Source organism: Oncorhynchus gorbuscha, linkage group LG22 (assembly GCF_021184085.1).
Source record: "Oncorhynchus gorbuscha isolate QuinsamMale2020 ecotype Even-year linkage group LG22, OgorEven_v1.0, whole genome shotgun sequence".
In the NCBI taxonomy this organism is placed as follows: Eukaryota; Metazoa; Chordata; class Actinopteri; order Salmoniformes; family Salmonidae; genus Oncorhynchus; species Oncorhynchus gorbuscha.
The window spans coordinates 16914308-16931399 of record NC_060194.1 but is presented as its reverse complement, the minus strand read 5'-3'; the positions used below and the strand labels follow the sequence as shown (position 1 = coordinate 16931399).

The following is a 17092-nucleotide window of genomic DNA, read 5'->3' as shown; positions in this document are numbered from 1 at the left end:
GCCCGCCCTAGATATCATCTGGACTGGTATTATTAGGAATATACGTGCAACATTGTTTACCGAACATCTTGCAGACGTCCCCCTGACTGGCAAGAAGCATATTCAAAGCAAGTCTATTCTGTCTGGAAACCCCAAATGTGGCCTCAAGCTGTTCAGACATACCAGTGAGTAATTCACCAAACGCTGTTGATTATAGTAGATATAATTAATCCAAGCAGTCTGTCTAGCATCCACTATGGCTGGACCCATAATAGGTAGTAAGTGCCAGAGTCCATCATTCCTACCCAAGGCCTGAAACTCATGAGGAACCCCCACTGGCACTCCCAACAGGTTAGTGTGTATCAACTACATCCTCTGTCCATGGAGCACTACGTCTATGTCTCCCATGGGATGGAATGTTTTCAGGTCCCCTGGTTACAGAACTCAGCAGCTGTTCAGCAGCAACATCAACAATGGTCAGTGGAATTATCACTGGTCAGACCACACGTATCTTGTCATTCTCCTCTAAGAATGGGTTTCAGCACTCTTTTTGGCTCCACACATCCACCTCACATCAGCCAGACCACTAGTTTGGTTTAGGCCTGTAACTGGCCAAGTGGAATTAATGGTTATGTTACTACTGCAATCAGCTTCAGGCAATCTCCCATAATCAAAACCAGTCCCAGTTCCTAATTGATCAATAGCCGAATAGTCTCTAACATTAATTACCTAAATGGTATTTTTAACACAGTGGTGGTAGAGGAGTGTGTCCGGTTACCTCTGGTCTTGGCAGTACCTTAATAGAAAACACACCCATCATGTCTGTCCTCGTCCTTTGTAGTCCGAGGGTGTGAGTGCCTGCATCAGAGAGCTTAATAGTTTTGATGGTTAGTAGGATTTCATCACCTTTACAAAGTTCAACATTGCTCCCAGGTTTCCCCCATATCATGGAAAACCTATCCACCCTTGTGGGATCCCCCCCCCCCCCCGAAGTCGGTTATCATGTAATCTCTACTCTAACTTCCTGTCTACCCAGATCTAGGGATCTCTTATGTTCATTTTGGAACAAAATACACATCACTTAGCCAGAGCCAGACACATCCTCACTTCTATGAACAGAAACAGGGGTGATAGGACAGGTAGGGTTACTTCATTCGGGAGATAGCCCCCGGAATTCTGTTAATTCCAGTTCTTCTCCCGAACTCTGTTTATTGTCCGACAGTGAAAAAGTGTCTTACCCTTCCGCCGTGCGATATGAATCTGGGTAGCTCTTTCAGCTAGCTGTCACCAGGGGTCTTCTATGGTCCCCAAGCCTCTGGGACTGGATTGAGTGACTTCACCTGTAGTTCACCTGTAATGCATAAAATCCTGGACATACAGGCTTGGTTAACAAACAATTTCTCATATGTTTTATCTGACTATATCTTTAACTTCTATGCCCAATTGTTAGCTTACATTTTTTTTTATTATTAGTTTCTTATCCAATAGTCCCCATCCTATCCTAGACCACAATTTACCCATCCCCCTTTTGATATCTGGCTTTGCCCAGGTATCAACATCACCTACTCTAAATAATGACTTAGGTAAGATTAGTATAGTATCCTTATGTTCTGACATCATCATGAAGGAGCGCCCCCTACATTTTCTACATCTCTCCCCTGTCTCCACTCAGCAACTGCTATCTTTGCCTGTTCTGGCCCCCCTTCCAAAACTCTCCTCACTTCTCTCCAACTTTCAAGGTCTTTGCAGTGCGTGAAAATCCCCTTAACCCAAACGTTTACTACAAAAACAAAACCTAATAATTATGATAATCCCCTCAAACTCAAATAATTTGTCTCGGTGTTTCATGTTTTATTCGTGTTTCTCCAAATTGTCTCCCCAAAAATACTTCTTAAATCCCCAGCCATTAGACACACACACAACTGTGTTAAATGTGCACTGTCCCTTTAACATAAAAACCTCAGCCTGCAATCCCCTCTGCGGGCCTTTCATTGTTCCCCATAATGAAAACAGATTCTAATGTTAGTCTACCTTAACCTCCTGTTTAATTTCAGTGGTGTTATTTGAACAATCAAACCAAAATCAATAACCGGGAAGAACTTGTGTAAACTAATTAAAAGAACAAAATAAATCTACCTTATTTCTCAGCACTTGGTTAGAACACCACTCCCGTCTTACATCGACCACACCCGTCGCCCCGTACCTAGTGTATATCTTATCTATTACTCAGTGGCTCAATTAATGTTTATCGTAAGTATGTTCAGATGTTGATTATGTAATTCCACAATATTAGTATAGTTCAAACCTCATAATATAACTCAATATTCTATGATATTACTCTCATCAGCAAGCCTGCAACCTTTTCAACATTCTTATCATAAAAATCCCCGACCTCATTCATACCGATATTAGTCCCCGACTGAATATCAAACGTATTTCATGCACACGATTTGAGTCTCACAAATCTTCATTTACGCCAGTAAACTTCAATTTACACCAGACACACACAAATCCTCATTCTCCCCAGCAAGCAGACCAGTAGGAGATGCAATAGCCCCACCTTCTGTCCATACTCTGTACAGCTTCTCACCCAGTCTCCTCCACTCCTTATCCTCTCTGCCTTTATTGAATTCTAGAATGGACTTCAGCGTTCTCAACCTCTTTTCTATTTCCAACGACATTCCATGTACACTACAATACTGCCAACAACCCATGTCTTTACTGAACCCCAAGTGATACCCTTTCCCTACGGCTAAATCGGTCTCAAGTCCGAGTATTCAATTTGAATATCCGTCATTCACACTTGGCCCTGCCTAATGCATCACTCATACACGTGGTAAGTGATCTCTGATACCACCTACCAACCAGGCATACTAGTACATCCCATACACAATGCACCATTAAGTATGGTTGATCAATAATAAAATTGCAGTTGCCAATGGAGATATTACTTTCTCAACTATTTTCCAATCTCACACATCATAATAGTTTAAATTTAGTAACTTACATCAAACAGGTGTCTCACAAAACTAAATTTGGATAACTCCAATGTGCAGAACTTTAGTTTTCCACAACAGGTGTCTGCTTACCCTTTTTAGTTGACCGGTCAGGATTTGTGAGACACACCGTCCGACGACAGTACTGGCCAATCGGCTGGCACACCAATGTCCAGCGATATCTTTTTACCATAATCGTAACTTAATCGGAATTTTACCAGACTACTTGAATATAATTAGAATATACTTAGCCCGTCGTTAGTTAATAACAACGATGTATTCGAGGAGACACTATTGCTCACACTCTGCCTTATCTCAGAGCTTTTCCTTGTATATTCAGTTCGAGAAAAACAATTGGGTTGGTATAGCTTTCGTGGAGCGCGCAACCAAGGGATCGATTCGACTATATTGTCGCAATATTAAATATTATACTCAGATCTTATTTCAATTATACATCAGTCATTTTGTTCCTGATTATACATTTAACACAGAAGTCATAGGTAGGTACATACAACGTAGAAGTTTACATACATCACAGAATTTTCGGACAACATAAAAGTTTACATACAACATATAAGTTTCGGATTTATCCAATAACCCTTCTTGAGTTCTCTCTCTCTCTCTCTATCTCTCAAACCATCAACAATCTTGATGGAGACGATTACAACCACATTACATTTTAATATGAACAGTTACAAATACACGTTTTCTCTGACCATTATCAGCTTATCTTTTGGACTACTTATCAGACTGGTCTTCGACCGAGTCGCGGGACAAAGTTGCCAATCTTTTCCCCTCTCGGCGCCAGGTTTAATGAATAGTAATTAACTATCCCCTTACTGATTTTTATCCCTAATCTCTACCGTGCTGATCCTTATCATCCTTAATCCAAATCCATGTCCGACCCCTATCAATCAACACCATCAGACTGGTCTTCGACCGAGTCTCGGAACAAAATTACAATTTTTTCCCCTCGGCGCCAGGTTTAATGAATAGTAATTAGCTATTCACTTACTGATCTGTTATTAACCCCTATCGGAACTAATCCAAATCCATGTCCGACCCCTATCAATCAACACCATCAGACTGGTCTTCGACCGAGTCTCGGAACAAAATTACAATTTGTCCCCTCGGCGCCAGGTTTAATGAATAGTAATTAACTATTCACTTACTGATCTGTTATTAACCCCTATCGGAACTAATCCAGGCCTCAAAAGTGATACCTCATCATTGAAAGCTATCAGACTGCGCTGACCGGGTCACGGGACAAAATTACAATTTATCCCCTCGGCGCCAGATTTAATGAATAGTAATTAACTACCCCCTTACTGATATCTCATCAATGATTTAATCACCCGGCCGTCGCCGGTTTGTACCACATATGTTCACTTCACTGTACTTTCAACTTGTCAGCAAATTATAAATTTACACAAGAATTCATACTTACTCGGTAATACTGATCAAAATTTGGATAGACTATACGACAATATGCAAAGTTTGATTTAACAGGTTTTGCTTACCTTGTTTGTGGTGCGCCTTGGGATCAGTTTACCGAGTTGAGCAGAATTGTTGTCCTCCCCCGAATTCCTTCACCCGTCTTCCTATAACCGTCCTTCCGTCACTCTCCTTCTCACACCCAAATCAACTCACATCGACGGACCGTTATTAAACCATCCTCCCGCTACCAAGTTCTGTTGATAATAGGTTATGTAGAAGGATGAGCCGGTTAAGGATCGATTCAGACAAGGTGGTAGATTGTACGACAAGCGACAGGTTTATTCAGAGTGAAGATATCTGGTACAGCGTATATACGGGCTCCTCTGTTAGCTCATCAGAGACTAGCAGAAAAAGGCACCTGCTAACAGTGAGTACAAGCTTCATATACACAACAGAAAGTAGGTTGATTTCTAGGAGATCGGATCTTCGGATTGGATCAGGCTGGGGTGTAGTCGTCCAGCATTGGCTCTGTTGTCTGTCCTTCATCGTAGAGTCCTGCCATGCCTGTTCTTGGTCGTCACACCATGTTCAGCTGAAAAGGGGATCTGGTGTGTGCGCTATCTTCAGTCACACAATGTTCGGCTGGGAGGGAGATTATGTGTGTGTGCTAGTTTGTCTGCAAGTCAAGGCTGTGTCTCTTCTTCCCAATGTGTGGGTGTATGTCTTATCTGTGTGTCCTCGGCAGTTAGTGTGTATTGTATGTGCGTCGTCCCTGTCTTCAGAAGAGTCAGTGTGTAATGTGTGTGCGTCCCTATCTTCAGAGGAGTCAGTGTGTAATGTGTGTGCGTCCCTATCTTCAGAGGAGTTATGGCCGAACTCCCGGCCAGCACCTGTGGCTAGGAGTATCCTGTATGGGGCCCAACCTGTTTTACTATGAAAATACGTTGTTATGTGTTGTCTCAGTTATAACAATGCAATAGCAGTAATGTCACCTACATAAGAATTAGCAATCCTCTACACTTCTCACCAAGCTGCTTGCCTATTGTCCTGTAGGCCATCACAGCCTTGTGCAGGTCTACAATTATCCCTGATGTCCTTACACAGCTCTCTGGTCTTGGCCATTTTGGAGAGTTTGGAGTCTGTTTGAGTGTTTAAAGTGGCTAGTGATATATTTTTTACATCAATTTCCATTATACCTTCCAAAAGTGTTGAAGTACATATCTCCCTTCTAACACTGCACCAAATTCTAATCACTCCGTCGATATAGCAATGGACGCTAATAGTCGATCGAATCCCATTGTGACGCAGTGGGGGACAGTATTTGGCATGACAGGCCCCCATTGAATGTATTAGTCTCTCACTCATATAGCAAAATGTGTACAATTAATGGAAATTGGCTTTAAAACCGCAAAAATGTCTCTACAACTTATGGCAAAATGATGACACAATATGGCAGTCCCCGCACCACAATGTTCATTCCGTTGGGCATGCACAAATAGGTTGTTGATTGCGCTCACAGAAAAAAGTGTGTAACTTTCCCTTAATCAGATTCTAGTTTCCAAATAATTCATTTAGTGCAACGATTTCATTAATGTATCAGTTTTGATTCCACAAGACACGAGCCAAGCTGATTCAAATTGTTCAGCACCGCATGACGTTTCACAGTTCAGCACCAGGATGTGGATAGCACACATGACATCATTGCCATTACATCACGCTTGGTTTTGCAGGGGTCCACCAATGTGCAAAGAAAACTACCCAAATGAATTTCAAAAAAGGAATCTGGTACATATGTTTGTGTGAAGTAACAATTTGTTCATTCATTCTCAAAGGGTATATGGTAACAAGGCTTGTTGATGCTTATATACACATACTCTGCTAAGACCCGCTCAAGCCAGTGTCAAAAAGCCTCAAATTTTTCCAAAGGAAAATTCTATCATCTCAATGCTACTGGTCGATGTTTGGAATAAAATACAGGAGCAGGGTAGGAATGAGCTTAACTTATTCCTGCAGGTGATATCCAGGGATATAGAAGCATCAAAATATCAGCTGCACTTCAACTGTATTTTTGCTGTAAACCAAAACAGTGATAGCATTGACAGAATAGCATAAACAGATCTGGGAGTGTGGCTTTCAGTTAGTTCCTTTTGGCAACCCATCCCACGAGAGTGAGTGTCACGCCAGTTCATCTGTTCTGTTATATTTAATCAAATCTGACTAACCCAGTGCACTGCTTGCTATTAATTATATCTGATTGTATTTGCATGTTTAGGTCAAAATACAAATAAGGTCCCCATTTGGAACACTGACAAGTAAAGACCATACATATATATAGCAGCAGTCAAAAGTTTGGACACACCTACTCATTCCAGGGTTTTTCTTTATTCTTTATTATTTTATACATTGTAGAATAATAACGACGACATCAAAACTATGACATAACACATATGGAATCATGTAGTAACCAAAGAAGTGTTAATCAAATCAAAATATTTTTATATTTGAGATTCTTCAAAGTAGCCACCCTTTGCCTTGACAGCTTTGCACGCTCTTGGCATTCTCATATCCAGATTCATGATGTAGTCACCTGGAATGCAATTCAGTTAACAGGTGTGCCTTGTTAAAACTGAATTTGTTGAATTTCATTCCTTCTTAATGTGTTGAGCCAGTCAGTTGTGTTGTGGCAAGGTAGGGGTGGTATACAGAAGATAGCCCTATTTGGTAAAAGACCATTTATTTGACAAGAACAGCTCAAATAAGCAAAGAGAAATGACAGTCCATCATTGCTTTAAGACATGAAGGTCAGTCAATGAGGAACATTTCAAGAACTTTGAAAGTTTCTTCAATTGCAGTCGCAAAAACCATCAAGCGCTATGATGAAACTGGCTCTCCTGAGGACCGCCACAGGAAAGGAAGACCCAGAGTTACCTTTGCTGTAGAGGATAAGTTCATTAGAGTTACCAGCCTCACACTGTCACCAAGATGGCATAGCGGTCAGACGTCTTTTGTCTTCGTCTTGTCGTGTCCCGTATATATATATATATATATTTACAATTTTCTTCGCTTACCTTTTTATATATATTTTTTCTTTTCCATAAACTCAACTTCAAAACACTCTCCTGCAACCCGCCTCACCAATTTATAAAAATAAAAGAAAGTATTATTTCCCTCATCTGTAATCCACCATAGAAGCTAACCAGAAGCTAGCCAGAAGCTAGCCAGAAGCTAGTTAGCTTCTTTACTGGCTAATCGTTAGTATTAAGCTAACCACGGTTTGTGTTCATCAGCTATCCTTTAGCTCGAAAATCTATCGCCAGTTTTGTACGGAGCGGCTCGGACCGGAACACACCGGACCTATTTTTCTCTCCATGTTCCCGGATTTCAATCGCAAGCTCTGGACATTTATACCTGGATCTCGCAGCTAGCTAGCTGCTATCCGTGTGACTATCGGCTTACTTCGATCCCGGAGCAAACATCAATTATTCCGGAGCTAGCCAGCTGAAGAGTTCCATCAGCCACTCCTGGGCTACAATCACCTATCCGGACCCGTTTTACTGCCCCACCGGGACATCACAACTGGACTTCTGATGTTATCTGCCCGAGGGAGTTATCCAGCTGGCTCCTCCGTCGCGTCGTTACCTGAACGCCCATCTGCGGTCCGCTAATCGTTAGCTGTCTTATCGGCTGCTATCTGAAAAGATCTGTCGGACAATTATTTTCTTTTTTCTTGGGCCTCTATAACTGTATCTATTTTTTTTTGCGAATTGGATTGATCCCCTCTACCACACGGAACCCCACTAATCCTACCGACGGAAACGCACGAGGTGGCTAAAAACAGACCTCCATCCTATGCTAGCTTGCTACCGATGGCCCGGCTAGCTGTCTGAATCGCCGTGACCCCAACCAACCTTACTACCCTGCAGTGGCGGCAGGGTAGCCTAGTGGTTAGAGCGTTGGGTTGCAAATCTGTCGTTCTGCCCCTGAACAGACAGTTAACCCACTGTTCCTAGGCCGTCATTGAAAATAAGAATTTGTTCTTAACTGACTTGCCTGGTTAAATAAAGGTAAAATGAAAATAAATAAATAAATACTCACTGAACCTTTTTGATCACTCGACTAAGCATGCCTCTCCTTAATGTCCATATGCCTTGTCCATTGCTGTTCTGGTTAGTGTTTATTGGCTTATTTCACTGTAGAGCCTCCAGTCATGCTCACTATACCTTATCCAACCATTTAGTTCCACCACCCACACATGCAATGACATCTCCTGGTGTCAATGATGTTTCTAGAGACAATATTTCTCTCATCATCACTCAATACCTAGGTTTACCTCCACTGTATTCACATCCTACCATACCTTTGTCTGTACATTATACCTTGAAGCTATTTCATCGCCCCCAGAAACCTCCTTTTACTCTCTGTTCCAGACGTTCTAGACGACCAATTGTCATTGCTTTTAGCCATACCCTTATCCTCCTCTTTTCCTCTGGTGATGTAGAGGTGAATCCAGGCCCTGCAGTGCCTAGCTCCACTCCTATTCCCCAGGCGCTCGCTTTTGATGACTTCTGTAACCGTTATAGCCTGGGTTTCATGCATGTTAACATTAGAAGCCTCCTCCCTAAGTTTGTTTTATTCACTGCTTTAGCACACTCTGCCAACCCGGATGTTCTAGCTGTGTCTGAATCCTGGCTTAGGAAGACCACCAACAATTCTGAAATTTTCATCCCGAACTACAACATTTTCAGACAAGATAGAACTGCCAAAGGGGGCAGTGTTGCAATCTAATGCAAAGCAGAGTTCTGTCCTACTATCCAGGTCTGTACCCAAACAATTTGAACTTCTACTTTAAAAAATCCACCTCTCTAAAATCAAGTCTCTCACCGTTGCCGCCTGCTATAGACCACCCTCTGCCCCCAGCTGTGCTCTGGACACCATATGTGAACTGATTGCCCCCCATCTATCTTCAGAGCTCGTTCTGCTAGGCGACCTAAACTGGAACATGCTTAACACCCCAGCCATCCTACAATCTAAGCTTGATGCCCTCAATCTCACACAAATGATCAATGAACCTACCAGGTACCCCCCCAATGCCGTAAACACGGGCACCATCATAGATATCATCCAAACCAACTTTCCCTCCAAATACACCTCTGCTGTATTCAACCAAGATCTCAGCGATCACTGCCTCATTGCCTGCATCAGTAATGGGTCAGCGGTCAAACGACCTCCACTCATCACTGTCAAACACTACCTGAAACACTTCAGCGAGCAGGCCTTTCTAATCGACCTGGCCGGGGTATCCTGGAAGGATATGGATCTCATCATGCCTGGTTATTTTTTTAAATGTCTTCCTAACCATCTAAAATAAGCATGCCCCATTCAAGAAATTTAGAACCAGGAACTGATATAGCCCTTGGTTCTCCCCAGACCTGACTGCGCTTAACCAACACAAAAACATCCTATGGCGTTCCGCATTAGCATCGAACAGCCCCGTGATATGTAGCTTTTCAGGGAAGCTAGAAACCATTATACACAGGCAGTTTGAAAAGCCAAGGCTAGCTTTTTCAAGCAGAAATTTGCTTCCTGCAACACTAACTCCAAAACGTTCTGGGACACTGTAAAGTCCATGGAGAATAAGAACACCTCCTCCCAGCTGCCCACTGCACTGAAGATAGGAAACACTGTGACCACTGATAAATCCACTATAATTGAGAATTTCAATAAGCATTTTTCTACGGCTGGCCATGCTTTCCACCTGGCTACCCCTACCCCGGTCAACAGCACTGCACCCCCACAGCAACTCGCCCAAGCCTTCCCCATTTCTCCTTCTCCCAAATCCAGTCAGCTGATGTTCTGAAAGAGCTGCAACATCTGGACCCCTATAAATCAGCCGGGCTAGACAATCTGGACCCTTTCTTTCTAAAATGATCTGCAGAAATTGTTGCCACCCCTATTACTAGCCTGTTCAACCTCTCTTTCGTGTCATCTGAGATTCCCAAAGATTGGAAAACAGCTGCGGTCATCCCCCTCTTCAAAGGGGGACACACTCTTGACCCAAACTGCTACAGACCTACAGACATCACTACTCTGGACGGTTCTGACTTAGAATACGTGGACAACTACAAATACCTCGGTGTCTGGTTAGACTGTAAAGTCTCCTTGCAGACCCACATCAAACATCTCCAATCCAAAGTTAAATCTAGAATTGGCTTCCTATTTCACACAACAAAGCATCCTTCACTCATGCTGCCAAACATACCCTTGTAAAACTGACCATCCTACTAATCCTGGACTTCGGCAATGTCATCAACGATGACAGACAAAATGAGAAGAAAAAAATCCAGAAAATCACATTGTAGGATTTTTAATGAATTTATTTGCAAATTTTGCTCCGCTGTATGTGTCAAACTGCTTTGCTTTATCTTGGCCAGGTCGCAATTGTGAATGAGAACTTGTTTTCAACTTGCCTACCTGGTTAAATAAAGGTTACATTTAAAAAAGAAAAGAAAAGAAATGGCAGCCCAAATAAATGCTTCACAGAGTTCAAGTAACAGACACATCTCAACATCAACTGTTCAGAGACTGTGTGAATCAGGCCTTCATTTGTTATTTCACAGTTTTGATGTCTTCACTATTATTCTACAAAGAAAATAGTGAAAATAAAGAAAAAGCCTTGAATGAGTAGGTGTGTCCAATATATATATATATATATGTTAACTTTTTATAGATTTGTTACATTTTCACAAAAGTTGTGCTATAATAGTGGACCAATAGAGTGCCTGTAGCACAGGCAAAGATATTTTTCAGCACCCCAATTGAAAATAGCATTCATTAAAAGTACCCTGCACCAGCAAACTTCTTCCGGTGGCTACACGTTTTGGTTTTTGCCCTAACACAACACAGCTGATTCAAATGATAAAAGCTTGATGATTAGTTGATTATTTGACCGGTTAAAGGATGAGAGAGGGAGGGGTCTGACTGGATGGGTCCTTAAAAAAGGAGAGCAGGAAGCAGTAGAACCCATCTCACAAACAGAGCGCTGACATGACCAGACTACAGGTGAGAGTTCAACATAGTCATCTAGTGCTGTATCTGCTTTCATCCCAAATGGTAACCTATGTGGTGCACTACTTTTGACCAGGACCCATTGGGCATATGTGACCCTATTCAAATGTGGTGCGTTACATAGGGCAGGGGTCTCCAACAGGTCATAGTAGTAGTAAATATTTTTTCACGTGTTCAACTGTCAAACAAATCTCGAGTATTAGACACTGCAAGTTACTAAATCAACGCGACTTGACGTTATCCCACCTCTGGTTAGTCAACTATTGGCTTAAAACGTCACATTTAAAACCATGTCTAGGGTGCTGTTTTGGGGAGAAACCAAGAGCATAGACTTCTCCTTATTCCCGTGTGCCAGGCTAATCTACTCTGTGGTGGAAGAGATGATGACTGGTATTCCTTAGCCCTTCATTAGTTGAATGTGTTAAGTGGACTTGCTGGGGTACTCGAGGAGAGGTTGGGGAAACACTGATGGCTTATCTCGTGTGTGTGTGTGTGTGTCTCTCAGGAGACTATCACCATGGCGATGTTGACCCTTCTACTGCTTCTCTGCGCTGCCTTTACACTGGGCGACAGAATGACTGCGCGCATAGCAAGTAAGAGTCAGCCTCACACTTTACATCACGAGTGTCAAACGCATTCCACGGAGTCTCTTGCATCTGCAGTTGGCTTACCTTTCAATGAAGACCTAGACAACCAGGTGAGGGGAGTTCCTTACTAATTAGTGACCTAAATTGATCAATCGAGGGAGGAGCGAAAACCTGTAGACACTCTGTGCTCTGTGGAATGAGTTTGTGCTTTACATCATTGATTGTGTATGTTTTGTTGTAGTGTGGTATGACTGATCTCCAAATGTTATTTTTGATGCAAGGGTCAGTCTGGACTATCCTTTAAAGTCTGCTGCAATTTCGGAACCCTCCCTGTCTTCTACTTTCAGATGATTTGGTGACATTTGCAGCAGACCAAAGAAACCCATGCCCCAGAGGCTGGTTCCATTTTAATTCACGCTGCTTCATGTTTGTCAAAACGGCAAGGACATGGCCCAATGCGGAGGTATAATGCTTGCTTTCTACAATTGAAGTCAACTTAGTATTTTGAGTTTAAGGTGCTTTGGCCTTATTTTAACAGGCGCCTCATGTAAAATACTGAACCTCCCCTTAATATGCAGTAATTGCAATTTTCTATAGGCTTTTCAATATTGTGTGGAGTTGGGCCCTCTTGTATATTAGAACCCTCAAGGCATGGGTTAAGACTGAGATGAACTAATTCCTATTTTGAGAGTCCAGAAGACAAATTCTCAGACTGGACAACTGACTAATACTTCCATTATGACATGTCTTTGTCTCTGTGTACTGCTTGCTCTAGCGCCACTGTCAGTTACTTGGAGAAAAACTGAAGCCTGTGTACAACACTGTAAAGTACCTTGGCGCAAACCTGGCATCTGTGCACAGCTATGAAGAGTCCCAATTTGTACAGGCGGTGGTGTTGATCACGACTGGCAGTTTCCCTCTTACCTGGATTGGCGGATTTGATGCTGTTCAAGCAAAGGTGGAAAAGGTGACTTAAGACTAATAAAACCATCAGCTCGGAGTAGGTGTTAAGACACTGGTCAGACAACTCTGTGCCAGGAGTAATCAACTCTCCAGTTTCTCAGCTGGTAATGACCACAGTTTGAGGTACCGCAGAGGAAAGATTGACATTCGCAACTCGAGTTCTACGTGGAATTTGGATATTACCATTATATCCACACTCCCATTTTAATAACTGTAAATTGCTTTGGCACAGTAGGCATGAAGTTACTTGCCGACCTTTTAACCAATGTCATCTCTTTAAACTGATATTAATGTCATTTTAAGTATTTAGGCATGTGACCTATGCCTCGTGTGAAGTAATTGTCAAAAGCAAAATAAATACTGTTGGTTGTAGGTCTAGATTTGAGTTGAGCATCTCGAAATATCCAGAGCAATTGCCACATCTGATCCATTAGATGAACCAGATACTCCATTGGCCTCTAACGATGTGAAGAGTCTGCAATGTCGGTCAGATTCGAGGGACAGGCACAACTCCGAGAAATGTTTTTCTCAGTTTCTGGCATGTCATGTGTGCTACTTGTATCAGTACTCGTAACAACCTAAGCATTACAAAACGTATATTTGCTCAAATAAGCCATTATGTTTTTCGTTAATGAAATTGACGGCCATACAAAAACGAGTTGCTTGGTGACCAGGAAAAAACGCTACCCGCTTGAAGGCAGATTTTGGGCTTTGTTATCCTTCTCGCTTCGCCTCTTCCTCTTTGCTATGGCGCAGAAACAACTTACTAGCTGTCTTTTTCTATTTTGGGGATTTCTAGAAATGTGGCTGTAGTATCAACACTTGTGTATTTTTTTTTCTCACCCAACAGTTCCATTGTCAGTCTGCATGTTTTGGTAGTGGTGGCTTTTACTGTTTTGTTGGAGGAAAGACCATGAGTGTTGTATTTTAGAAATTGTTCAGCAAGCACATGTAACATTTGATACTGAGATCTCACTACTTCCACACAGGACAGGCTATGGTTCTGGAGTGACGGCTCCAAATTTGATCACCAGAGCTGGGCTGAAGGGGAGCCGAATAACCACAATGGTCGCAGAGAGCCATGTATTCAGATCAACTTTGGAGGTACATTATCATTCATCAAATTAAACTTTTTTTGAGTAAGTTTAAGAAATAAATGTGACCTACTTTTCGTGTGTACATCGAGGTAATTTCTATTTCGTGTTTCCTCTTAAGCTGAAAACGGCTGGAACGATGAATCATGTGGAGAGAGCTATCCCTCCGTGTGCTCCATAAGAACCTGTTTAATCCTTCAAACTGTCAATTGAAACCAAAAATGCTACTCTGGTGTCAGCATCCTAACTGCAAATGTTTCATGTTAAAATATGTTTGACTTGTTGTGTAACTATTGTAGCTTGTTGTCAATAAAACGGGTGTACGTATTTAATCTTGTGAGTGGTTATTAAACACTGCTTCACTTTGTTTCTTGAAGATGCAGTCTGGGTGTCTGTTCAGTGGGCATTTAAATTCTTTGATATTGTTGATCCATTGTTTCTTGAAGAATAGAATTCTCTTAGGACCCAAAAAGTTGTCTTACTCTGCAAACATTAACGTAAATGAACAGTGTGTATATAGTTTTAAAATAAGTAGAAAATGATCATGCTGTTGCCAGAGAACCTTCTGTGAATTTTAAGTGTTACATTTCCCTACCCCATCTGTTCCCTATCAATTTTATTTGTCACATACACATGGTTAGCAGATGCTAATGTGAGTGTCGAGAAATGCTTGTGCTTCTAGTTCTGACCATGCAGTAATATCTAACAATTTTGCATATGTACATAAAAAATATGGATGGCCGACCGGCATAGGCAAGATGCAGAAAATGGTTTAGAGTAGTGTATATACCTGAGTATAATGTCGGGTATGTAAACATTATATAAAGTGGCTAGAGGTTGGCAGCAGCCACTCAATGTTAGTGATGGCTGTTTAAAAGTGATGGCCTTGAGAGAGAAGCTGGTTGTCAGTCTCTGTCCCCGCTTTGATGCACCTGTACTGACCTCTCCTTCTGGATGATAGTGGGGTGAACAGGTTGTCCTTGATCTTTTTGGCCTGCCTGTGACATGGGGTGGTGTAGGTGTCCTGGAGGGCAGATAGGTTGCCCCCTCTGGAGAGCCTTACGTTTATGGGCGGCGCAGTTGCCGTACCAGGCGGCGATACAGGATGCTGTCGCTTGTGCGTCTGTAAAAGTGAGTTTCTGGTGACAAGCAGTTTCTTCAGCCTCCCGAGGTTGAAGAGGCGCTGTTGTGCCGCCTGTGTGGATCATTTCAGTTTGTCCGTAATGTGTCCGCCGAGGAACTTTCCACTACCGTTCCGTCGATGTGGATAGGGGGCTGCTCCCTCTGTTTTCTGATGTCACCGATCATCTCCTTTTTTGTTGACTGAGGTTATTTTCCTGACACCACACTCCGAGGGCCCTCACCACCTTCCTGTAGGCAGTCTCGTTGTTGGTAATCAAGCCTACCACTGTAGTGTTGTCTACAAACTTGAGTTGGAGGCGTGCATGGCCACGCAGTCATGGGTGAACAGGGCGTACAGGAGAGGGCTGAGAACGCACCCTTGTGGGGCCCCAGTGTTGAGGATCAGTGGGGTGGAGAAGTTGTTTCCTACCCTCACCACCTGGTGGCAGCCCGTCAGGAAGTCCAGGACCCAGTTGCACAGGGTTGGGTCGAGGCCCAGGGTCTGAACCTATTGGAGTGGAGGTGATATGGTCGTTGACTAGTCTCTCAAAGCTGATGACGCAAGTGAGTGCTACGGGGCGATAGACATTTAGCTCAGTTACCTTAGCTTTCTTGGGAACAGAAACAATGGTGGCCCTCTTGACGCATGTGGGCACAGCAGACATGGAAAGGATTGCTTGAATATGTCCGTGAACACACTAGCCAGCTGGTCTGCGCATGCTCTGAGGACGCGGCTAGGGATGCCGTCTGGCCTGGTAATACGTTTAAGTGTTTTACTCACGTTGGCTGCGGTGAAGGAGAGCCCGCAGGTTTTGGGAGCGGGCCGTGTCGGTGGCACTGTATTGTCCTCAAAGCGAGCAAAGCAGTTGTTTGTCTCGGAGCAAGACACCGTGGTTCGCGACGGAGCCGGTTTTGTTTTTGTAGTCAGTGATTGACTGTAGCCCCTGCCACATACCTCTCGTGTCTGAGCCGTTGAATTGCGACTCTACTTTGTCTCTATACTGACGCTTAGCTTGTTTGCCTTGCGGCGGGAATAGCTACACTGTATTCGGTCATGTTTCCGGTCGCCTTGCCCAGATTTAAAAGCAGTGGTTCGCGCTTTCAGTTTTGCGCGAATGCGTGGAATCTGATTGGTCGGACCAGCTTTGAACAGACCTGAGCACGGGCGTTTCTGTCTATAGGCTGGCAGCACCAAAATGGAGTCGTGGTCAGATTTTCCAAAATGAGGGCGGGTGAGGGCTTTGTATGCGTCGCGGAAGTTAGAATAGAAATGATCCAGGGTTTTGCCAGCCCGGGTCGCGCATTTGATATGCTAATAACATTTAGGGAGCCTTGGTTTCAGATTAGCCTTGTTAAAATCCCCAGCTACTATAACTGCAGCCTCAGGATATGTGGTTTCCAGTTTACATGGAGTCCAATGAAGTTCTTTCAAGGCTGTCGATGTGTCTACTTGGGTGGGGTATCGAAGAGAATTCTCTTGGTAGATAATGCGGTTGGCATTTGATTGGTGAACAAAAGGACTTGAGTTCCTGTATGTAATGATCACACCACGTCTCGTTAATCATAAGGCATACACCCCCGCCCTTCTTCTTGCCAGAGAGATGTTTGCAGAAACCAGGTGGCTGTACCGACTCTTGCTCGGATTTCGTCTACCATGTTGTCAAGAGACTGGACATTGGCGAGTAGTATGCTCGGAAGCGGGTGCACGATTTGACCAGAAGACCGCTCCGTCTGCCCCTTCTACGGCGCCGTTGTTTTGGGTCGCCGGCTGGGATCCGATCCATTGTCCTGGGTGGTGGACCAAACAGAGGAGCCGTTTTGGGAAAGTCGTAATGTTGGGGAGTTGACG

At 43.2% G+C, this 17092-nt stretch overlaps 1 protein-coding gene across 1 annotated transcript; it reads left to right on the top strand.

Moving 5' to 3' along the window:
• Positions 1–11398: 11398 nt before the first annotated feature.
• On the top strand, positions 11399–14453 carry LOC124010066 (ladderlectin-like). Its single transcript, XM_046322402.1, has 6 exons — positions 11399–11471; positions 11983–12070; positions 12412–12527; positions 12840–13031; positions 14017–14131; positions 14243–14453. The coding sequence occupies exons 1-6, from the start codon at positions 11457–11459 to the stop codon at positions 14332–14334; spliced, it is 618 nt and encodes a 205-aa protein (XP_046178358.1). The 5' UTR covers positions 11399–11456; the 3' UTR covers positions 14335–14453.
• Positions 14454–17092: the final 2639 nt, after the last annotated feature.